Source organism: Impatiens glandulifera, chromosome 7, assembly GCF_907164915.1.
Source record: "Impatiens glandulifera chromosome 7, dImpGla2.1, whole genome shotgun sequence".
Taxonomy (NCBI): domain Eukaryota; kingdom Viridiplantae; phylum Streptophyta; class Magnoliopsida; order Ericales; family Balsaminaceae; genus Impatiens; species Impatiens glandulifera.
In genome coordinates this window covers 40141674-40166507 of record NC_061868.1, presented here as the reverse complement: position 1 = coordinate 40166507, position 24834 = coordinate 40141674, and the positions used below count along the sequence as shown (strand labels likewise).

At 32.6% G+C, this 24834-nt stretch overlaps 2 protein-coding genes and 1 pseudogene across 3 annotated transcripts; 1 reads left to right on the top strand and 2 right to left on the bottom strand.

Annotated features, from left to right (window-relative positions):
- The first annotated feature begins 1123 nt into the window (after positions 1-1123).
- LOC124946050 (MKI67 FHA domain-interacting nucleolar phosphoprotein-like) lies at positions 1124-3336 on the top strand. Its single transcript, XM_047486605.1, has 9 exons — positions 1124-1299; positions 1585-1681; positions 1765-1879; positions 1966-2021; positions 2285-2332; positions 2430-2527; positions 2614-2683; positions 2768-2878; positions 3046-3336. The coding sequence occupies exons 2-9, from the start codon at positions 1589-1591 to the stop codon at positions 3088-3090; spliced, it is 636 nt and encodes a 211-aa protein (XP_047342561.1). The 5' UTR covers positions 1124-1299; positions 1585-1588; the 3' UTR covers positions 3091-3336.
- Positions 3337-5287: 1951 nt separating this feature from the next.
- On the bottom strand, positions 5288-12242 carry LOC124910725. 2 transcript variants are annotated; one of them, XM_047451404.1, is made up of 6 exons: positions 12168-12242; positions 12009-12071; positions 9283-9403; positions 8568-9001; positions 7510-7843; positions 5288-6487 (listed from the first exon to the last, which is right to left on the bottom strand). In XM_047451404.1, exons 2-6 carry the CDS (start codon positions 12056-12058, stop codon positions 5564-5566), a joined length of 1863 nt encoding a protein of 620 aa, XP_047307360.1. In that variant the 5' UTR covers positions 12059-12071; positions 12168-12242; the 3' UTR covers positions 5288-5563. The 2 variants fall into 2 exon arrangements, with proteins under 2 accessions (XP_047307360.1, XP_047307358.1); XM_047451402.1 differs by lacking the exon at positions 12168-12242 and having other exon boundaries at positions 12009-12159.
- A 4062-nt stretch (positions 12243-16304) lies between these two features.
- On the bottom strand, positions 16305-16704 carry LOC124910232 (annotated as a pseudogene).
- Between the last annotated feature and the right edge of the window lie 8130 nt (positions 16705-24834).

Genomic DNA, 24834 nt, shown 5'->3' with positions numbered 1-24834 from the left:
ACATGCTTCAAATACTTCAAATAGACGTACCTATTGGAACAGTGCTCGTGCACGTCGTCGAGCTCATAGTGGATTTCGTACGAACTTCGCCGCCGAGATCTCCGACGAGTTCGCCGCCGCCGCCGCCGGAGTTTAGAGAGAAAGAGGAGAAGAGCGGGAAGAGAGAGAAGGAGAAGAAAAGAAATGAAAAAAAAGTACGGAGGTTATATTAAATAGTAAGGATAATCTGGACATTTCACATATCGTCACTTCGCGAAACGCTAAGACTTAGCGTTTCGTGACAAGGGCAAAATCGTCCAAAAAAAATAAAATCACCACAAACGCAATTAAATTATCAAATTACCACCAGATCAAATAACCCGATTTTTAAGGTCATTTCGTCAAATTTCCCACCTGAAGTGTTGATACCGGTAAAGCCGTTTTACCTTGTTATTAACTTTTCACTTAATATATATTTATATTTTATTATTAATTAAATTATTATATTAATTATTTTAATTTATTAAAAAATTATTTTTTATAATAATTTTGATAAATTAGTTTGATATTTCTAGAAATTTAAAAATAAAGGTTTTATTTATAAATAATATTTTATTAATTACATTAAAATAAAAAATATTTAATATATAATATATTTTTTTATTTATATTTATGTTAATTTATCTCAATTAATATTATTTATATTTAGTATATAATTTTTTTATTTAGAACATTAATAAAAATGAAGCACTTCTATTTAGAGTGTTAAACATTAATAAAATTTCGCTCTCTTATCTGTCTTTCACCTTTTATTATTTTTCCATGACACATTATTCTCTTTTAAATTTTCTCACTTATCACCCTCATAATTTAATAATATAATATTAAACCTCAAAAAAAAAAAAAAAAACAGGATAAGATTTAACACAATGGACACCCCTAATATACACGGACTAAAACAGATAGGATCTAATTTATTTTGTAAAATAAATTTAATCTAGATTTATAACTTCTTATATTTTAATTAATATTTATAACTAATTTGGTATATAAAAAAAAAACAAATAATTGGGTTTTATAATTTATTTATTTTTATTTTGCCGCGGAGCCTAATTACGTAGAAAAGAAAAGGAGAGAGAAGCCCTATAAAAAGGAACCCTAGACGACGAAAGAAAGAAATCGGCCGCAACTTTTTCTGAATATCAATTTCCAGTTCCGACGGCCGAGCTCGGAATTTCTGATCGGAGTAGAGGAAGTGTGAAGCATCAACAACAGTCTAATCGAAAATTACTCATCAGGCGGAGTTTATTCTCTATCATTGTAAGTTTAAATCATCGTTTAAGAATCAGGTGTTTAATCTCTCCAGTTCAGTTCTAGTTCCTATAGAAAGTTCTACGTGATCTTGAAACAAGTTCAATCGTTTGTTTTGGTTCTGGATTTATTTTCCTGTGATTACGCTTCAAATTGGGAGTTCTATTTTGATTAACTTGACGCTACGATACATTGATTTGTGGGAATATTCATATGTAATGCAAATTCGATTAATTTTCTACACAGTTGAATTTAGATTTGAGAGTTCTCAATTAGCATCTTTTTTCTTTGTAGAGAAATGGGTATAAAGGAGAAGAAACGTATGCAGAAAAGTCTAAAAAAAGCATCATCAAAATTTTCAGGTGGCAAAGATGAAACTGCAGATTTCTTGGTATTCTCCCTACTTCCTTCATGATCATTATGAACAATTTGTTTAAATCATATTTGATCTTTTTATTTACCAAACATTGATAGCCAATTGAAGGGGGTCCTGGTGTTAAACTTGCCAAAAGTGTACCATTGTCTAGTAAGGCTACAGTCCTCTATATAGGTCATATTCCACACGGGTTCTATGAGAATGAGATGGAAGGTGTGTGATCATGTATTCATATTGTAAAATTGTGTAATTTCATCTTACTGGTAAAAAGGTAGATTTCATATTCTTATTTTCTGCAGGTTTTTTTAAACAGTTTGGCACTGTCAAGAAACTTCGAATTGCAAGGAATAAGAAGGTAGAATCTTTTTACCTGAACCATGTTTGATTTTGGGTTATTTGAGATTAATTTCAAATAACCCTCTATGTACAGTCTACTTATTAATCTCCTCAAAGCTGATTATTTAGAAATAACACTTGGTTACTCAAACAACCCGAGATAGAACATGGCCTTGCATAGAACAATTTGCTTTGCGGTTGCAGATAGTTAATGAGAAATCCTATTTATAAATTTGTGTTCATTACTAATTTTACCCTCTGTTGTGACATGATATATTGTAGACTGGAAAGTCAAAGCACTTTGGCTTCATCCAATTTGAGTCCCCTGAGGTTATACATTTCTCCATTACTAACTTTTGCTTTGTTGAAATATATTCTATATGCCTTTCAATTTTAACAACCCATTGTGTTAATGAATGCAATGCAGGTTGCAAAAATTGTTGCCGAGTGCATGCATAATTATCTTATGTGTGAACACATGCTGAAAGTTCACCTGATTGAACCTGAAAATGTTCATCCAAAATTGTAAGAAAATGATCCTTGTGTGCTTTTTTGTTTGTTTACCAATGCATTGCTTAGGATCTGTATAACTTATCTATTCTACTATTTAGGTGGAGTGGTGTTAACCGTTTTTACAAACCTCCGGATTGGGTTAAAATCGAGAGGAAAAGGCACGACAAGGTATGTAAACACATTGATGCATGTAATACAACATCTCATTATAAGAGAGTATGTAAGATTTGCTTATGAGAATTGATGCTTTAGGAAAGAACATTGGAAGGGCACAAGAAATTGGTTGAAGGAATCATGAAAAGGGATAAGAAAAGGAGGAAGAAGATAGAGGCAGCTGGTATGGATTATGAATGCCCAGAAATTGTAAGTCATACTTGTTTGATGATGTATTTTTCTGTCTTGCTTATTTCCATGGATTATAAGTGTACTTGTCTATTTAACCAACCAACATTTCACTTTTGTTTCTGGATTTAGAGAAATCAAACCCGCCCATGAGTTTGTGTTCATGTACATTATTTTGTCATTTTCAGGTGGGAAGCAATCCGCCTGCTCCGAAGAAGATTAGGTTTGATTGAGAAGGAGGGTAATCATAAAAAGACTGAAATACCCCCACCTTCCAGCCTCAAACCAGATTTTGAATCTACATTTGGTTATTAACGTTGTACTAGTAGTATTTGGAGTTTACAATTCACAGTTTTTCTTAAGCTTCAGTGACATGTTTTTTCTAGTTATGATTTGTTTTTCCTTAAAAGAGTTAAGAGGACAGCACAACATCAGTACAAATATTTTATATATATTAATGGAGTAAGCTATTGATCTTTTATGTAGTTCTTAGTTCGAATGCTCTCTTAAAAAATCCAATATAGAAAACATTTAATCTTGTTCATTAAAACTCTATAAACCAATGCTGAGAACCCCATTATTCTTAAGAAATGAGCAAAAACAAGTTCATATAATGGCTTATTCGAGATAGCGGACCAAAACCTGAACAATACAACTTGATACTACTCAATTATAAAAGGGTATAAGAAAAAAAAATTATTTTTTTTATACTAAGGGCAGTGGCGGACCCAGAAATATTTTCTCGGGGGGCCAAATACACAGTAACATAGCATTTTTTTGGTTATCAAATAAATGCTTTTTTAATTAAAATTATACTCGATAATTACATAAAAATACTAACAAGCACAATTACTAAATTATTCTTATCCATGAGTCGGTACAAAAGAAGACAAAATATCTTCATTACGTTGACTATACCAATCAATTCAAGAAAATTAACTTTATTTGATGAACTACTTGACTCATATGTCCTCGAAAAGGTAATCCTTGCCTCAATAGAAAGCGTGTTACATCAAACATTGTCGTTAAACGAGTGCGATAATTTATTTATATATCACGATCATGTGTACGTAAAACGTTTCTCACGTTATGTCTTTGATCTTAAAATGATTCAAATTGAACTCTAGCTTCATTATGACAACTATTTGAAGTTCTCATATGACGATTGAATCTTTCTAATGCCCTTTTCCAATTTTTGTACCCATCTCCTATAAATGTATCATCTACGTTTTCTCTATTTAAATGCTTGAAAAAATAACACTAAAAACAAAATGATGCATCTTTTGATATGCTATATTCTAAACATGTATATTTGATCACTAACATTAGACTCGTTAGTAGACTCATTAATTGATTGAGAAGACTCATGCTGGTCATGTGATGTAGAGTACAAATTCGTTTATAGAACATCTCCATTATTCTATATCCTACATAAAATAAATAATTAAAAATAAATATGTGTCACAACTCTAGGCCCCTAAATAAAATCTAACAAATATATTTATTTGTTGAAATAATTTAAAACTAATTTAAAATTAAGAAATATAAAATAATATTTTACTATAAATTATTATTTTACCCTTATATTTATAAGTAATTTATATTATTAATTATATTAAAATTAATAATATATATATATATATATTATAATATAAATGTAGTTTTAAAATAAATAATAATATTATATGATTTTTATTATTTTATATATAATTCTTTATATTTTAACTTGTATAAATAAATTTTATTTATATATTAACTAAAATTTATGTATTATTATAAATATTGTTTCTTCGAATTTTTTTTTTATAAAATAAAATATTAATAATAATTACTTTAATAAAATTATAATTAAAATTAGAATAATATAATTATGAATTAGTTTTTTTATTATTTTTTATAAAAGAAAGTGTTAGTTTATTATAAATATTAGAAAATAGTGTTGGTATAAAATAAAAATTTTATGAAAAGAAATGTTAGGTTATTATAAAAGAAATGTGAGAGTTATTATATATTTCAGCTCCAAAACCAGCAGGACAAAGCTTAATTTGGTAAACATATATATAAAATATCTTATTAAAAGTTTTATCCTGGTTGGGGAGGCCCGAGCCCCCCTTGTAGGTCCGCCTGACTAAGGGTGTGACCAGTGACACTAAAATAATTTTAGTTCCAATTAGAAGAGTTTCAATTTACTCAAGTGATGGACATCAAACCTTAATAAATACACTAATCTGAATTTAAATTCCAAATTTCTACATTTAATTCCCTTAACAAACAACATAATTGGAATAGACCCTGCAATTCCAATTCCCTCTTCACCAAACACACCCTAATAGAGTTTAAATAATTAAAATTAATCAATTTTTACTTGACAATAATTCAAAGGTGATTTTGATAAAATATTACTCAAACATATTATAGGGGCAGGAGAAATAACAAAAATCTCAGCTGATAAAATCTTACCATTGTTGAAATAATAATACAATGACCCCTTGTACACTCTATTTCTCTACAAGTTAACAGCTAATAAATAGACGAGGGGGAATTAAATATCCCAAAATTTTTTTATTTTATTTTATGAAAATATTCTAAATACAAAGTGAATTTTGTTACCAGCTATTCAAATTTACTAAGTACCTGATCAAAATAGACTGCAGCCAGCCAGCCGATGTTGTGGAAAATGATGACAATCGGTTTCCTCTCTACTTTCTAGTGGCTGTTTGGTGGATAATACATACTTGAAACTCCACCAATGTAAGAAGTATTCAATGGAAATGCAGGATATCGATAATCGTTGTTTTCTGTGGTAGAAGAAGAACTCTGACTGAATCGTTCACCACCAGCCATTGTATTATTATTATTATTAGAGTGAAACAACTGGTATTGCATCTCGTTGTTGGGAGAAATTCTGGCTAATGGCCTAGTAAATTCAGTAGTTTCAACATTTGATCTATTTTCAGCAGCCATGGGATAACTATAACCGCCTGTAGAAGCATTTAAATTGAGCTTTCGATATACAAATGGATCGTAACCAGCAGTATCGTGATGGTAGTTAGTCAATCTAGGTCGAGAATCTAAACTGATGGCGTTAGTTCTCATTCCATATTCAAGCTCAGACGGAACTCTGAAAAGCCCTCCCACTGTGGGAATCTGTGATCTGGTTTCGAAAGGTCTCCTTCTTAAATTCATCTGATTGGAAGGAGAGAGCGCGTTGAATTTGTGTTGAAGTGATAATTTTGCTTGATTAAGCGCCCCTAGAACGGATCCCAATTCGCTAGTGGTTGCGTGTGGCACAATCGCATGAGGTTCAGGCAAACCGGAGGGAAATGCAGGTTTAGATGTATCGGATGAACTGTTCAGATATTTGTTGTTTTGGTTGTCTTGCCTTCCGCTGAACTCTGAAACTAGAGATTTATCGGGAATAACAACATTTTGGCTCTTTCCAGATTCTTTCATTTCTATATTCACAGTCAGAACCGGGTGCAAACAGTTCGACTGTCCTGGGGTTAGTTCACTCGCCAAGCAACTGTTTTCAACTTGTGAATTCGCTTCTTGAATTTTAGACGTGTTGTTTTCCTTTGTCTCGTCCTTTTCCTCAGAAACATCAGAATGAAATCCAGTTTCGCCAGAATTCTGTGGTTCACAATAATCATTTTTGAGAAGGGATTTAAGGGAAAACTAAATCATCGCAGATAAACACACATGCAGTATCAACTCCACAAGTTTTTGTTGTGAATGATCCATGATTAAGGCCTTATTTGTTGTGGGTTATTCAAGAAGATTAATCATCAATTACATCATTCAAATCGAATCAAAATACCCTCTATTTTAGAAAGAAAATTAATTATTTATTCAATATATATTTAAACTTCTAATGTGATTTTCTATGACATATATCAAAAAATGTTATTTGGAAATAATCACTTAGTTATTCAAATAACCCAGATAAAACAAGGCCAAGAGCTGTAAAGAATAAGGCTAAACCTTAATTTGAACTTGGCAATCTAAACATATCATAGTGCTGTGTAGTTTGCATCACAGAGGTTACTTCATTTATGAAAAAGATTTATTCCCACTGGTTTCATTACCATTATCAGCAATTTTGAAGTTATTCTCTTCTAGTCCTTTATCAGTTGCAAATAGTATAACCAAAATGCCTGAATCAGCATTTACTTGAACAAAAGAAAATTCACAGAATCAGGGCTTGTTTGATGTAGGTTTTGATTTTAAATAATCCATTTTTTGGGGGGGAAAACCTTGTTTGATGATAAAGTGGATTATTTGGGTTAAATGACTAACATATCATTTGAATTTAATATTTTATAATGTTATAAAAATGAAAAGGTATTTTAGTATTTCAGTTAATGATTTGATTGATGGAGTGACAGATGAAACAAAGGGTTATTTGGCACTTCATCAAACAAGGCCTTAGTTCTATACAAAGAATCAAGGAAGCACCTAAAACAATAACAATTCAAAGCTTGCAAGAAGCTAAAATATGAAGATAGACAAAGGAAGGTTCCAATATTATAAAGGCAGAATTTTTTTTTCTTCTTTTCTTAAGGGTTTTACCTTCTTTTTCTTTACCTCTTTTTTTGTTGGCAATCATTTATTGAGGGAAATTCTTAGGACAAAGCAAGAGTGATAAGGCATACCGTGATATTGTTTTCGTTCTCTCTAAACTTCTCTTCCCACTCTCTTTGAGCTTTTTCTTCATTTTCATACTGCCCTATGAATTGTGCTTGATACTTTAGAGCTTTTTCCATGCCTTTGCTACTTTCATGTCCATTCTGATAGCTGCCTTCATGTGCATTTTTTTGACCTTGCAAGATCCCAGGTGAAACTTGCAAGTCCTGGTTTTCAAGTTCTTCCCTATAGTTATCAGATTCAATCTCACCGTTCAAAGGAAAGACCTCTAAACTATTAGCAGCTCTATCTCCTTCAAGACAAGGCATATTCCCGTTGATTTGCGAATCATCAACTGCTGATCTGAAAACCAAAATACTAAAGATAAATACTTCACAATCTAAAAAAATTAAAATATATGTAAATGATTGCCCCACAAATACTGGAGATTGTGCGGAATAACCTAAGGCCTTGTGGAGACTCATAGCTCAGTGGTAGAGCGCAAAAACTTATTTCCTCAAGGTCATGAATTCGAGTCTTCACACACTAAGGCCTTGCTTGATATGGGGTTATGTAATAATCAAGTGGTTATTACCAAATAACCTTGTTTGCTGTAGGTTATAAAAAATCAGGTTATCTGGGTAAAAATACTTTAGGGGTATAAATTTATGATGATTAAGTACAATACTTTTTAAATAGAAGATATTTTAGTATTTCGGTTAATGATGAATAATGTGATTGGCGAGTAGATTGTTGATTAGATAGTTGGTTATTTGGAAATAATCTCAAATAACTCACATCAAACAAGGCATAAAATGTGCCATCCAAGCTCAAGAAAATTGAGATGTTCAGTTCAAGGAAAAAGTGAGACCATAATCAGATTGTTTTTTGGATCAAGATCCGAATTATAATCTATTTTTGTTGCTAAATCTGGTATTCAAATTATTTTTCTGATATGATCTAAATTATAGTGTAATTATTATTTACTTCATTTGGTACAAGGATTTTTTTTTCTCAATGATGATCAGACTATGTCTTAGATTGTGAACAGAATAGACAAACAAATAACAGTAAGTGACTAAGTCACCTTATCTCTTTGCGTTGTATCTGTCTGCAAGATTTACCCGCTCGGCGTCTAGATGACGAAGGCACAAAAGTTCTGTAATTACTTGTCCCCTGTTTCCTAGTAGATGAATCGATCGACTTTTCACGAGAAGATGAAGAAGCCCTGCCACTTTTCCAAGACAAGCTTCTACCTGATAGAGGAGAAGCTACATTTTCAGAACCATCAGAATCATCATGCAATGTCTTCGAACAGACAGAACTTTCCTCTTCTTTAGACAAATTATTATTTGTTTTCGATTTAGACAAGGTTTCATCTAGCTCAGATCCTGAATCAAATTCTTCTAAAAACTCGGAAACTCCACGGCTTTCCAGAATAGAAAGGACATTATTGGCAGCCTTTTCCGCCTTCTTTCTTTGCAAGGAAACAAGTTTTAGTTGTTCCTCCAACTCCAGTACCTGTGATCATCACAGAACTGTTTATTTCAAATCAATGAAGACTGAACAGTAATAATACAAAGAAGCTCGTAAAAGTTGCCCAAAAGGTCAGTATAATATATCAAACAGTGGAACCAGAGCTTACTAATATGGGTGTCAAGGTAACTGTGATTGATTATTGGAAAATTATCCTTTTAGGTTCATGGCTAAGATTACTTTTGAATTTACTCTTGTAGTCTATACGGCATCATTTACACAATTTTCCTATAAAATTATCTTTATTAGTCTTAACAGTAACTTACCCTTTTGGCCAGCTCATCAGATCTCTGCTTTGCTGCTTTGGAGACAGATCTTTCAGTCAGCAATCTTGCACGAAGGAACTCTATTGTTATCGCAGCAGAATCTCCCATACTGCTAATATTACTGAATAAGATGTGAAACATCAGATTTAGCAAAAGTTCAAGATATAAGTATAAGAACTGGATAATGCATAATAAAAACTGCAAACCTGATTTGTAATTAGATAAAGGAAAAAAGAAGAATAGATTTCATTTGTAATTAGAAAAATAAAGAACCCTGAATAAAATTGATGTTTATGTAGCGATCCATCAGATGTTTTTGACTAAAATGCACCTATAGTAACCTACCAATTTTTATTGATTTGTAAAATTGACAATGATATCAACTCATACGTTGCCTCCTAAATGCAACCACAAAAGGCACCAGTTTCTATTGCTTGTAAGTTGAATAGATGATATAAAACAGCCTAAACATATGCATGGTACTCATGTACTATGTTCACTAATTAATTTCCTTGATGTCTTCATCATATTGGATCTATTTTTTATGCTAAATTTTGAACATGTTCATAGTGGATCTTAATTCAACTTTATATTAATAAATGAAAGACGTCAAAAGAAATCTACAGAATATAAGTGCACGGATAAGAAAATAAAAGGGGAAAATACTTAAGATACTAAGTAATTTTTGTTTCTTTGAAAATAGCCAGACACATAAAATAAACTTTTTTTTCTATCAAACTAATGTTATCTCTCCATCAAGGTGGATAAAACATCTTCTCACAACCCACACTCCTTACAAATTAAACATATGCTTCTATTGGTTGTACCTGTTAGAGTGACAACACAATCTTTGTGTTTTCTGCAGTTTATAATGTAGTTCCTTTTCAAATAAAAATTAAAATGTACCATAAGCTTCTATAATGTAAGACAATACAATTGTTTTATCTAGTTTATAAAAGAGACACCTAAGTTGCAAGAGAATGGAAAAGGCACTAGTTTAATATTTTTAGTATGATCTTAAGCCCACATGGTTAGTCAGATTAGGAGGCAATGAAAGGAGGTTCCGTCCCATAACTAAAAAGATAAGCATCCACGGCTTGGGGATATCATATAAGAGACTAGATGAGACATTATTCAAGAATTGCATGAAGCTATGAGAAATAAAGACACAGTCAAGAGATAATTTGTTCAAATGGCAAGGAGAGCATTATGGGTAATTTACTTTAAGCAAGGTTTGGGATGTATTAGATTGAGACGAGAAAGAATGTAATTGAAAAATCTTGTGTGGTCAACTAATAAGGGTATTCCAAGACAATAATTTATCATTTGATTGGCTATGCAAGAGAGATTGAGCACTAAGAACACATTATGCCAATATATCTCTACGACGTGTTTTGTGTGGAGAAAGAGAAAAAAGCCATGATCATATGTTCTTTGATTGTCCATTTTCAAATATGATATAAAGACTTCAATCAATGTCTTTCTCGGATGTGACAGATCCAGGATGTACTCTTACAAGTAAAGGGAGTTAAAATAGATCCGTTTTTGGTTAAATGTGACTATGACTCCATTGATGAAGTAAGTGTTTGTGTGCCCAACGATCAAGCGTCTAGCTAATAAAGACTGATCAAAGAAAAGACCAAGAACAGACAAAAGGAAAAGGAAGTGGAGAGATATCAAATAATGGTGTGCCATCGTGACAAGAGGAAAATCTTTCATTCTACCATACTCCGGTGTGCACTTGCCAGAGAAGTCTATGAGGTGGGTAGAGAAGAATGATAAATGTTCGGGAGAGGAAAAAAAAGGGCAGAACATATTATGAAAGAAGAGATGATAGTGGTAAAAATCAAAGCCAAAGATTGAAAAAAATTTGTCCAGGAAGAAAGGAAGGAATTGAATCTAGTTGTATTCCATTGAACTAAAGACAGGTAAGGAAGGTTTGTGTGAACTAAAACAATGCCACTCATCCCAGAATGAGACATTGTGTAGAAAATCAGATATGGACCCAGTGTGATTTTGGTAAGAGAAAGTGAAAGACAAATGGGAAAGGCTAGAAATATAATGGTATGAATTTGTCTTTTATTTAGGAGTGTCTATTCTGGAGTGTTTCGGATTAGTATTTCTCTGTGAGAAATTTTGAAAAAGTTGGATTGTGTTTAATGTGGCGAGATTGCAAAAGTCGTGCAATTCCACAAATTCATTTTATTCTGTATAATAATAATGTTTCAACGAAAAGATTGCAAGAGAATCTTCATCTTAAGATAACTAAATGACCTGTAAACACTATGTTCCACAATTTACAGAGGCAAATCATGCTCAATACCTCTAACATCAGTACTCAATTACACCATACGAAATGGACACACAATCATTTTCAAATACTTGGAAAGAAATATTCATTGTTATACATAATCTAGAACCATTAGGCTAAGCCGAGTCTTGGATTCAGTTCAAAAGGAAAAGATCCTCCAACAATGATACCAGAAAACCTAGAGGGAAATAAATAAGCAACTAAGTTGATTAACATCCATGTCAATCGCAAATAAAGCAATAATAATCTCTTCCTAAATGCAAGATCCTTACATCAAATCAGTAGCAAAAGCAATACGAAAATAAATAACTGAAATATCTGGTTTCATGAACAGAACGTAATCTAAATAACAAGCAAATGAATGAGCAGACTCATAAAGAAATGAATATACTAGAAACGCGAGTATCATCGTCACCTGTTTCCTTGATCTGACTCGTGCGGCTGGTTCACTGAATTCTGCATCATCGCAAGAAAAAACCTAACAGAGAAGAATCAAACAAGTCCAGACGGACAGGATTCAAGCGCCGAATTCAAAGATCACAACGTAGATTTGTGAATTAACGAAGGAACTTACTCTTCGCGTCAACAAGAATCACCATAACTCACTCTATAAGATCCAAAGTAGAGAAAGTGAAAGAAAGACGACTTCAAGTGGACAGTTTTAACACTCGAACCTATTTAAGTCTCAGCTTTGTCTTGCCGTTAAATTTCTTAAATCAGATTTTTTTTTTCTTTAACTAACGCGTGTTCTCAAATAATTTCATTTCACAATTATTTTAATTAAATCAAATATTTTAAATATGTAAAAAAATATAAATATGATTGATCAATTAATCGAATAATTTCGGTTAGAAATACATAATAAATATATATTAATAAAACTTATTTAAACCGTATATACTATTAACGATGGTCTAGTTTCTACTAACAATATTAAATATTTTTTTAAAAATTAAATATTCATTTTTTTTTACTCATTTTTTTATTAATTAATTAATTAATTTTCTATATTATTATATTTTATATTAGAATTTGATATTTGATTATTTTTATTTTTTCAATGTTTACAGTAATATTTACTTCTTTTAAAAATTATAAATTCAAAATTAAAAATTAAACTTAAATACTATTAATTTTATTTTTATTTATATTAAAATATATATATATATTCTCTAAAAAAACATTACAGTAAGACAAAATTCACAAACAAATTATAATAGGAATTTTGTTTTTAAATTTTGTTTTACTTTATTGTTTTTGTGAAAGATTTCTTTTTAATTTTTTTTAATATAAATAAAAATGAAATTAATAGTTTTATGTTTAATATTTGATTTAGAATTTAATTTTTTTAATAGAAATAAATATTTTAGTAAACATTAAACTGTTTTATAAATAATAATATTAAAGTATTGGTTTCTAAAAAGAAACAATTTTAAAATAAGACTTAAGGAAGAATAAATAGATAAAAAGAGATTGATTGATTAATTAATTGATAAAAAAAATTAGAGGGAAAAAATAAATATTTAATTTTAAAAAATATTTAACAATATTTAAATAAAGTTTATTTGTTGGTGAACTTTTTTCTATAAATATATCAAATAGTTTGAGTAACTCTAAGTGAAAATAAATTTTATTTTTAATTTTTACTAAAAAAAAGTTTTAAATTATAATAAGGATATATTATATATTTATTATTGAAAATAAAAAACAATAATGATATGGGTTATATATATTTAAAAATAAATTAATAATTATGTAATCATGAAAAATGATTTAGAGAGCGAAGTTATAACAAAAGTAAGAGCACAAATTCAATATATTTTGACACATTTGTAGAAGAGAGAGAAAAAATATTTTTTTCGAGAAAATGATCATATTCAGAAGGAGAGAAAGAAAAAATTAATAATTATTTTTCGTAAAAATTTTGTCCTGAACATTACGGGAGAAGAGAATCGGGAAAATGAACATATTCGAAATAATTTTATTCCGAATATGATCACGTTCGAAAAAAATTTATCTCCACTATAGAAATGTTTGAGAGGAGTGAAAAAAAAAATTAACTTAATTTTTAGTTTACTCTCCACTCAAATGTCTGAACTGAACATAATCATTTTTATTTTAGTATAATTTTTTTTATTTCTAACTCTTACAAATGATTTTACACATCATATTTGTGTCTTTGTTTTCATTCTCTACTTCATTGCTCTGTATTTCTAATTTTATATTCATAATAATAGTATGGGATATTTATTTAATTGTTTAAAAAAGATAAAAAAAACAGAAATTTGTCACAATCAACTATTCTAAAGAGAATTCACATTAATAAGGCCACATTCTTTTTAATTTTTTTTCTTGAGAAATTTGATAAATGATAAATAATTTATTATTTATTTTCTAATTTAGTAAAGTAGGACGATAGATTTAGGGCATCTTCAACAACCGGGAAATTTGACGAAATGAACCTAAAGATTGTATTATTTGTATTTGTGGTCACCGCCTAAATTTTATTACTCTGGTGATCACTTTATTTTTTTTTTTATAAAAATACCCTCATTACGTAACGCGTAAGTCTTTCGAAGGGAATTTTTTTATATAAATATTCAAATTTTTTTATTTCGTTATTTTTTTTTTCTCTCCTCTCTTTACTCGATGGCAGCGGCGGAACCACGACGGCGGAACCCTAGTATATTTTCCCTATGTCATGATTATCATTCTGCTTAACAACAATGTTGCTTCTAAAAGGTGGAACAAGGCCATGCAAGTTATTGTTGGAAAGATCCAAGTATTTTAGGTTAGGCAAAGTAGCAAGCTCAGTTTCGCGAAGGGTCGCGAAAATAATATGATGCCTAAAATAGCAGCTAGTGAGATCTTATGCGATGAGTTGAAGCTCGATTCTTCTGAGCCAAGTAACCAGGTATCTGCGGTCAGTCAAACTTTAGAGATTACATTAAAATCTAATTCTGTTTATTGTGATATTATTAACTCAACTAATGAAAAAAAATACCTAAAGGATAACATAATTGCTGATATTGTGAAACTAGAACTAGATGTTAAGCTGCCTGAGATGGGGCAACCATCATCAGATGGTGGCTCTCCACATCCCATGGATGTTGTTGATAAGCCAGAGATCGAGATTAGCAAGAAAAATGACAATGGAGATTTGATTCCGTTAAATCTGTGGACAGAATTTCTGTTGATGAATCTCTGGAGGATGATGATGCATTAGATAGTAAGCAATTGGACTCTCTAAATGCTAATGTTGAAGCTGTAGTTGATGATTTTGAGAAACCTGAAGCCTCTGTGGTGATGGTAGTGGATAAGAAAACTCAAGAAACTATTGAAGAAGTTATCATCGAAATATCTGCACCATCTGTAAAAAGAAAGTCTGGTGCTCCGAATGAGAGAATTGGTAAGCTTAGCAATATCAATAATATTATACTAATATTGAGAACTAAAGTGTGACCTTTTGATATATTTTTTTTTCTTTTGATAGTGCCTCCATCTTCAAAACCTCCTAGGCCTTGTTTGATGAAGGAATAACCCCTTATAGTGCATGCATGTTTGAAAGAAGAATGATGATCTGGATGTTGTTATTTTTTATTATTGCAGTATTCTCGTGTGGAAGAAGCAATGGAGAGTAGAAATGCTGTTTACAACCTACAATGGCCTAAAAACGGAGGTAGATTTCTTGTGGCTGAGTTTTCGATCCTCAGGAAGTAAAAACGCGAGTGGAGTCTCATCCTCCGACGATTCCTCCAACTGCTGTATTAGCCCCATCCCATTATTAAATCCAACAACAGGCTCGTCCAGCGATTCCTCCACTCCCACCACCACCACCACTCTCAGCTACAGAAGTAGCAGTAAAGAAGGAACAACAACTGCTTCCTCTGGCACCATCAGTTGAAGAGAAAGTTGTGGAGGTTCCAATCCTGACACTGGATGACCTTTTCAAGAAAACTAAGGCAACGCCTCGAATCTACTACATGCCTTTATTTGATGAACAGGTGGCGGAAAAGTTGAGATCACCGAAGCAGCCAGCCAACCGGAACTCTAGGGATTAGAAGAAGAAGAAATGTTTAAGTCTTTCTGAAATGTGGTTTGCTTAAAACTATGTTCTTTTTTTAAGATGATAAGGAATTAGTTAATAAATGTGTTTGTTGATGTGTTCTTATTATGTATGTTGTTTATGTATGTTCTTATTATATGTTGTTGGTAGTTTGGATTTGTTCAACTTTTGGGTAGGAAAAAACAACTTACTATGTAGTAATTAATTAAAACATGTATTATAATAATATCTCAACTTATAATATTCCAAAATTGTTCATATTTTGATAAGGTATATTACCAACAAAATAACACATTTTTGTCTAACAATTAAAATTAATCAAATAGAAGAACATATATTTGTATATATAAATCTACAACTTTTATGTGTAATAGATGGATCTGATTACAAATACATAGTTAGATTTATATAAACACCATGTCAACAAAAACATATAACAAAGCATAATAATCATTCATGGTTTCCACATGACAAACTAGTACTGAAAAGTGAAAACAAACCCAAGAACCACAACTGTCTTTTTTTTTTTTATCAAATCACCACAACTTAAAAAACATTGGAGCAAACAAAATAAACAAGTTTTCCACTGCTGCAATGAGCAGCAAACAGAGAATCCCGGAATGATGATATTTCTGAAATGATATGAACAGTTGTTTTTGCTCTTGGTCAAGGTCCTGATAAAGACAAAGAGGTTACAAAAATCACATCTCTAGATCTTGTTGAGTTTCTTCGCCTTAACAACATGATTGACTTTAGCTATAGCATCCTGGGCAGCACCATGATAGTCAAAAAGGCAACCATGTTTATCAGAGTAGCGATGTGATCCACAGAACATATTCCCACATCGACATGGCGGGTTCCTTTCCATTAACAATGTTCTCAATGGAGGAGGCAACAAGTTTTGTCTGTTCTTGTTTCAAAATCATGTCTTGTGACATTTGAAACACATGTTCCGGGTTGATGCACTTCCGAAGAAGCCACAATTGTTGATGCACAAGATTGGACCTTCTGGTGATGCGTGACATCCAATCTCATCATGCTCCATCTTTTTAAGCTTACTGAAATTAACAAAAATGAAATAAAATAGAGTGTGATATGGATTGATACATGAAAACAAAAGAGAATCAGAATGTTTTGGTTGATGAATATATTGATTCGCTTGATTAGTAGATTGTTGATCACAAATAACACACGTCATACAAGTTCTTAAGCTTATTTTACATCGCAGGCATTCATATATTGAAGTACGACTTGCCTACAGGCTATAGCAATTCAAAGTTAAAAAAGGCTAGTATGGGATCTACCAAATGGATGAATATGAACAATCTAGACTCCACTTTGTACACAGACATATGGAATAGCATCTGTGAACAATTATCTTAGTTCAAACAATTATATGCACCACATTTCTCCATTACTGATCTAGGTTGATGATATATGTATCATGATCATGTAACTGAGTCAATCAAAATGCATCTATTTGATACTGTAAAGAAGATTAAATCTGAATAAGGAAGTTATATGCATTAAATATGCGAAAAGGGAAGCCTTTCGCGAAACGTGAAGAGCCTTCGCGTAACGGGATCATCAGAGCATCATCAACTACAAACATCATCATCGATAAGATGAACAATAAGAAAACCTAATGGTTTAAGGTTTAAAGATGTACATAATGAAAATAATAACATAAATCGATCCAATCACCTGATATTAGAACGAGTTTTCGTCGTCGATTTGTATAATGTGTTCGTTTAGGGTTAGAGTTTCGTCGCCGTGCCATCGCGAGAAGAGAGAGAGAAAGAAAATAACGAAATGAAAAAATTTGAGTATTTATATAAAAAATTACCTTCGCATTACGCGATGAGGGTATTTTCGTAAAAAAAAAAATAGTCACCAAAGTAATAAGAATTATAAAGTGACCACGGATGCAATTAATGCAATCTTTAGGGTCATTTTATCAAATTTCCCCTCCAACTGACCTGTAAAATGATCCCTAAAATGGGATTTCCTCCTCTAACCCACACCTAAAACAACAATTCAGATCTTCTGTTACCGATTCCCGTGTTCTCCTGTTGCGGACCAATCAAATTGCAGCATTATTATTATAATAATAAATCAATCTGGGTAGGAGACGGAGGGAGGGAGAATCCGGAATCCGGGTTTCATTCCGGGTTCACACTAGACGCCGTTAACGGAAGGGCCAGTTAACGTCAGGAAATAATATAATATTCATATGAAACCCGTATAAGATATCTTCGTTCCGGGCACCATGTTAGAGGGAAGGGTGAAAAGCGATGAAAGCAAAGATTTCCACGCCCAGGAGCCCTGACCCTCATGTAAACCCCTCATACCCACCCATGAGAAGACCACTTGCTTTTCATGTAAATACACTTACCCGTGTATGTAAAGACCAAAATGACATTGATTTTATATTTCCGTAAAATGACATGCAACGATCTAATATTCGCTTCAATTAATTCATAACTCTTTTTTTTTTTTTGCGGGGAGACGCTCAGGAGCGAAGACTTATTCGCTTCAATTAATTTTAATAAAAACCTCATGTAAACCCCCCAACCCACCCATGAGAAGACCGCTTGCCTACCATGTAAAGACACTTACCCGTGTATGTAAAGACCAAAATTAACATTATTTTTATATTTTCATTCTTTAAATATTAATTCAATTTATTAAAAATAACATGAAGCAACCAAACAAATCTTCGCTTCAAGTACTTGAAATTTATTTTTTATTTTATTAATTGTTACGAGCAAACGATTGGCATTATTAAATATCAATTAAATTTAATTCAAATAATATGAAGCGAAAAAATATTCGCTTCTATTACCTCATTTTAGTTTTAATTTTTTTTAAAAATTTTTATTTAACAGGAAATGATTTGTATCGAAGAAATATTCGCTTAAATTACATAATTTATTATTTTAAGAATATTCAATATTAAATTAACGATGATACTTTTAAAGCGAATAAATCTTCGCTTCAATTTTGTTTAACCAGACGTTCATGTAAAACCCCATTCCCTCCCATGAGAAGACCGATTACATCTCATGTAAATACACTTAATGAGGGAATTTACATGCGGCGCATAAATCTTCGCTTCAAATAATTATTTTGATATTAAAAATAATTTATGAATTTTTTTACGAGCATACGATATAGGACGAATATTTCTTCGCTTCAATTACTTATTGTTATAATTTCAATTTCCCGCTACAATCCCACTCTACATCATTTTCATTTTCATAAGCAACTGTTCATATTCTTCTCTCTCTATCTCTCGGCGATCATCAAATATTCAACGTTGAAACCCTAGAGATTTCTTCTATTCTACAAGGATTTCTTCTGAAAATGTCAGAAAACCAAGGCAACAACATGGAAGTGGATACCATCGACTCTTGAGAGGTCGTCTTGTCAGTTTGTAAGAGCAAAAACGAAAACGAAACTGCCCCCAATCCTGCATCCAACGTCAATTCCCGCAATAAACCAGAGAGGTAGGTTAATCTTATTGTGTTTATATATTTTCTACTAATTTTACACATGTTTATTCTATTTATTTAGTTGAATACTGATTTATGCAATCCCACCGAAAATAATGACTTCGAGGTTTCACTTGCTTAAATATGAAAGGAAGAGGAAGAGAAATACGAATACGAATACGAAGTCATCGACTGCTGAATCCGTTTCCACAGTTGCTGTCGAAGCTACTGATATTGCTGCAGGTACTACACATTTTGATGAGATTTTACCACCACCTTTTCCCCCACAAAAAAACCAATGTTATTCCTACATCCACTCCACAAGTCGATGAAGAGTTACGAGCACCACCCCCAGAAACCACTAATATTTCTCCGTGTACTACCCCATTCGCTGAAGATTTACCACCATCTCCCCCAAAAACCAAAACCATCAAAAAAAAGAAAGTGGCATTTCTAACAAGATCGTCACCTCATGGCCTCGCTCAACTGATTCCTAAATTGAGCGTAGAACAGAGGGAAGCCGTGAAGCAAATCGGGTTTGGTTCTCTTCTTACAATGGGTGTCTCCAAGTGCCCAGGGCATTTTTCGAGACACGTAATCGAATCTTTTGACACGGATAAGAGTTCTCTGGTATTGGCCAACGGTGAGGAGATCCTTATCGATGAAGATATCGTACAGCTCGTGATGAACCTCCCTAGAGAGGCGATGAACGTAGTTGAGTCCGCTGGGGGGACAAGACTAAGGACCCTGATTTTTTTAATTTCTTGAGGGATTGAAAGACCAGATGGACCGGGGAAGACTCAAAAGCTCCTGAAACACTTTATATGATACCCAAGATATTAAGTAACACAAGTGCAGACAACGATTTCAAAATCGACTTCGTTGTCTTTGTTGTCTCAAGTTTTTTATGTCCAATTCAAAATTCACGAGCCAGGTAAACATGTATTCAAACCTATTATAAATCTAATTGTATTTGTGATTACTCACACATGTATTTTATTCATTTTAGGTTCAAAATTCTGAAATCCTTAATGGATGTTGATAACATAAAGGAGCTGAACTGGTGCCACTTCACACTACAACGATTGGTTGAAAGTGTAAGAAGTTGGAAAGAAAAAGCAACTAAAGATAAAAATCCATATTTTGATGGACCTATAACCTTTTTATTGGTAAATAATTCATCTCTTGTATATGCTTTATAGGTATCCAATATTTAATAACATGTTTACCATTCCTTTATTCCAGATTTGTTACCTAGATGGTGTTTTTGTGGAAGGTGTACGTCTGCCTTACGAAAGGAAATTCCCAATAATCTCTTGTTGGGATGTCGTCACAGTGTTAGAGTATACCACCTTAGAAGTTCGTGCCGGTGGTTTTGGGCTGGGCCGGGCAAGGGCGCGCCTAGCAGCTAAACATCCTGAGAATCCAGTTGACTCGGTTGAAGTAAAAGAAGACGATGATGAGGTATGTGGAAATAAGAAATTGACTCACATTTGTCTATATTTTCCTGTTTTCAAGACTAATGAAATCTGTTTTTCATAATCTACAGATGTTGACATCCAAAATCCTGCAAACTTTTAAAGATACAGCCCAACAGCTTAATTACCTACCAGGGGGAGTTGGAGAAACGCAACATCGATCCGAAGCCTTTTTTTGAGGCCGGTTTCCTGAACTTAAGAGAGTCTGAAGGGTTCATGAAACACTTGAAGGTGGTGAATGATGGTGAGGTTCGTGTAGGTGTGGAAGATCCTCCAAGTGAGGCACTTTGGGACACTTTAGAGAGTGCGGGCTTGAAAATCAATAGTCCCCCGGTTGAATACCCCCGTGAGAATGCAATTGAGGCCAATGAAGACAATCCATCAGCACGGGTTACACTGAATGATTTTGAGGATGCAGTTATGCAAAATCAAGAAAATCGCTCAGATCACGTTGAACCGAATGATCTCGATGATGCAGTTCTACACAATGAAGCTCAATCACTCCATGTTCAACCTAAAGATCTTGAGGATGTAGGTTAGGACATTGAAGATCAATCACTCCTTGTTGAACAGGAAGATGTTGAGGCTGCATTTCTGCACATTGAAGCTCAGTCACCCCCTGTTCAACAGGAAGAAGTTGAGGATGCAGTTCTACCCAACAAAGCTGACTCACCCACTGTTGAACTAACTGATCATCAGGTTGAAGGGAAAGAACCGGCTGAGGTACACAAAGTTCAGTCACCCACTGTTAAAGACGATGATCAGGGTGAAGGGAAGGAACATGTTGAGGAACACAAAGCTCAGTCACCCACTGTTGAACTAAATGATCAGGGTCAAGGGAAGGAACAGGTTGAGGCTTCTAAAGCCGTTGAATCTTCTGAAGATGAAGATGATGGGGGGGGGGGGGGGGACGCATCAACATTAGAGACTATCCTAAGAGGAAGATCACAAAAATTACTGTGCACCTTCGATCCCCTTACATGAAAGAGGTTGCGGATATGTTGGACCACAAAATAACCAACAAGGAACAGAGATTAGCCAATTTTGTGTTTGCTGAGACCTGCCTGCAAGGTAAGTTACTTTGCATGCTTTTAGAAATTTGAAATATGAAATTAGTTAGTTATGTTCTTCTAAATGAATCTATTTTGCAGTGGCGTTCTGTACGAATGTTCACCGGGTAATATCACCCGTCATCTATTTCAAACAATGAAACTGGGTGAAGAAATTGTGAGCGAAGTGGTGGACGCTTGGTCCATAATTGTGCACTTCAAATGCCGTAGGTTGCCAAGGGATGAACCACGAATAATTTGTTTTTCATCAATTTCACATGTAAGTGCTTCTCTTGTTTTGTGCTATGTATCCTTCAATGTTCATGATTTTGATGCTCTACCCTTATTTTGTAGGTTAGTATGCAGCATGATTCCACCTTATTTTCCCAATCCCTTGAAGAAGACATGAGAAACTACAATGTCACAAAAGAAGACCTCATCTTCGCAGACCTGGTATGTACATATCCCTCAATTCCAAGTAACGAGTATGCAATAAAATAATAAATGTTTGTGTTCTTTTTACAGATATTCCTACCTGCCGTCTATTCCAGACATTTCTTTCTTGTATGTGTGAATATTAAAGACTCCAAAATCAATGTACTAGACAACTCCGGTCGTCCGCATATAATGAAAATTATGGACAAGTATGTCACTTTGAGGAAACAAGTCGATAGTTTTATGACTTTCTTGGAAAGTCAAGGCCTAGAAAGAATTGCTGCAAAGGTTAAAAAATACAGGATAACGGCCCCAAAGCTGGACTGGCAATACCAAACAAACAAGAAAGACTGTGGTGTATATTTAATGAGACATATGGAAACATATAGAGGAGCGTTGAAGGATTGGTCTATTGACATCAACAAAAATAATGTAAGTGTTATACCATATGTTAGTCTATGACATTTAACAATTTTAGATGTTCTTATACTTTCTCTTGTTCTTTTGAAGGCCCAAGAAGTTTTGAGTACATTGAGGATCAAATATTTATACAGAATTCTTATGTCTGAGCACAATGTCAATAGGTTTAAGTTAAAGAATGCAATTAGATCAAGATATTAGAGATTTGTATGTGTTATACGGAATTATACTTGTACAGTAATTCTTATGTTTACACAGGTCAATTGACATATTTTTAATGTATTGATGTTTGATATGGAATTATAACTTATAATGTATTGATGTTTGATATGAATTATAACTTATAATGTATTGATGTTTGATATGTCTTCTTGTACCCATATTTTTAAAATCATAAACGAGGTTATTTTCGTAACTCTATGTTTTAAAATTCTTAAACGAAGATATATTCTTAACTACATGTTTTTAAGATCATAAACGAAGATATCTTCTTATATCTTCTTGTTCCCATATTTTTAAAATCAGAAACGAAGATATCTTCTTCACTATATGTTTTCAAATTCCTAAACGAAGATATCTTCTTATATCTTCTTGTGCCCATATTTTTAAAATCAGAAATGAATATATCTTCTTAACTAAATATTTTCAAATTCCTAAACGAAGAGATCTTCTTATGTTTTTTTTTGGTACAAGCCATTTTTTGAAAAACAGAGACGAAGATATCTTCTTCACTATATGTTTTCAAATTCCTAAACGAAGATATCTTCTTAACTATATATTTTCAAATTCCTAAACGAAGATATCTTCTTAACTAAATATTTTCAAATTCCTAAACGAAGAGATCTTCTTATGTTTTTTTTTGTACAAGCCATTTTTTGAAAATCAGAGACGAAAATATCTTCTTCACTATATGTTTTCAAATTCCTAAACGAAGATATCTTCTTCACTATATATTTTCAAATTCCTAAACGAAGATATCTTCTTATATTTTTTTTGGTACAAGCCATATTTTGAAAATCAGAGACGAAGATATCTTCTTCACCATATGTTTTCAAATTTCTAAACGAATATATCTTCTTAACTATATATTTTCAAATTCCTAAACGAAGATATCTTCTTATGTTTTTTTTTGGTACAAGCCATATTTTGAAAACCAGAGACGAAGATATCTTCTTCACTATATGTTTTCAAATTCCTAAACGAAGATATCTTCACAACATGTAATGCCCCTACCGGAGTTATGTAAGGATGTGAAATCAAGAATGAAAAATCATTTATTACTTCAACTACTGCTGATAAACATCATCACTCTCACACCCTCACTTCACTCTCACACTCCACTCTCACTCTCACTCTCACCTCTCTCTCTGTTTTGACTCTTTCCTTCCCAAATCTCTCTCTACCGGTGTCTAAAAATGGAGAAATGGATGTTGTTATTTTTTATTATTGCAGTATTCTCGTGTGGAAGAAGCAATGGAGAGTAGAAATGTTGTTTACAACCTACAATGGCCTAAAAACGGAGGTAGGTTTCTTGTGGCTGGGTTTTCGATCCTCAGGAAGTAAAAACGCGAGTGGAGTCTCATCCTCCGACGATTCCTCCAACTGCTGTATTAGCCCCATCCTATTGTCAAATCCAACAACAGGCTCGTCTAGCGATTCCTCTGCTCCCACCACCACCCTCAGCTACAGAAGCAGCAGTAAAGAAGGAACAACAACTGCTTCCTCTGGCACCATTAGTTGAAGAGAAAGTTGTGGAGGTTCCAATCCTGACACTGGATGACCTTTTCAAGAAAACTAAGGAAACGCCTCAAATCTACTACATGCCTTTATTTGATGAACAGGTGGCAGAAAAGCTGAGATCACCGAAGCAGCCAGCCAACCGGAACTCTAAGGATTAAAAGAAGAAGAAATGTTTAATTCTTTCTGAAATGTGGTTTGCTTAAAACTATGTTCCTTCTTAAGATGATGGAGAATTAGTTAATAAATGTGTATGTTGATGTGTTCTTATTATGTATGTTGTTTATGTATTTTCTTATTATGTGTGTTGTTGGTAGTTTGGATTTGTTCAACTTTTGGGTAGGGAAAAACAACTTATTGTGTAGTAATTAATTAAAGCATGTATTATAATAATATCTCAACTTATAATATCCCAAAATTGTTCATATTTTGATAAGGTATACTACCAATACAATAACACATTTTTGTCTAACAATTGAAATTAATCAAATAGAAGAACATATATTTGTATATATATATATATATATCTACAACTTTTATGTGTAATAGATGGATCTGATCA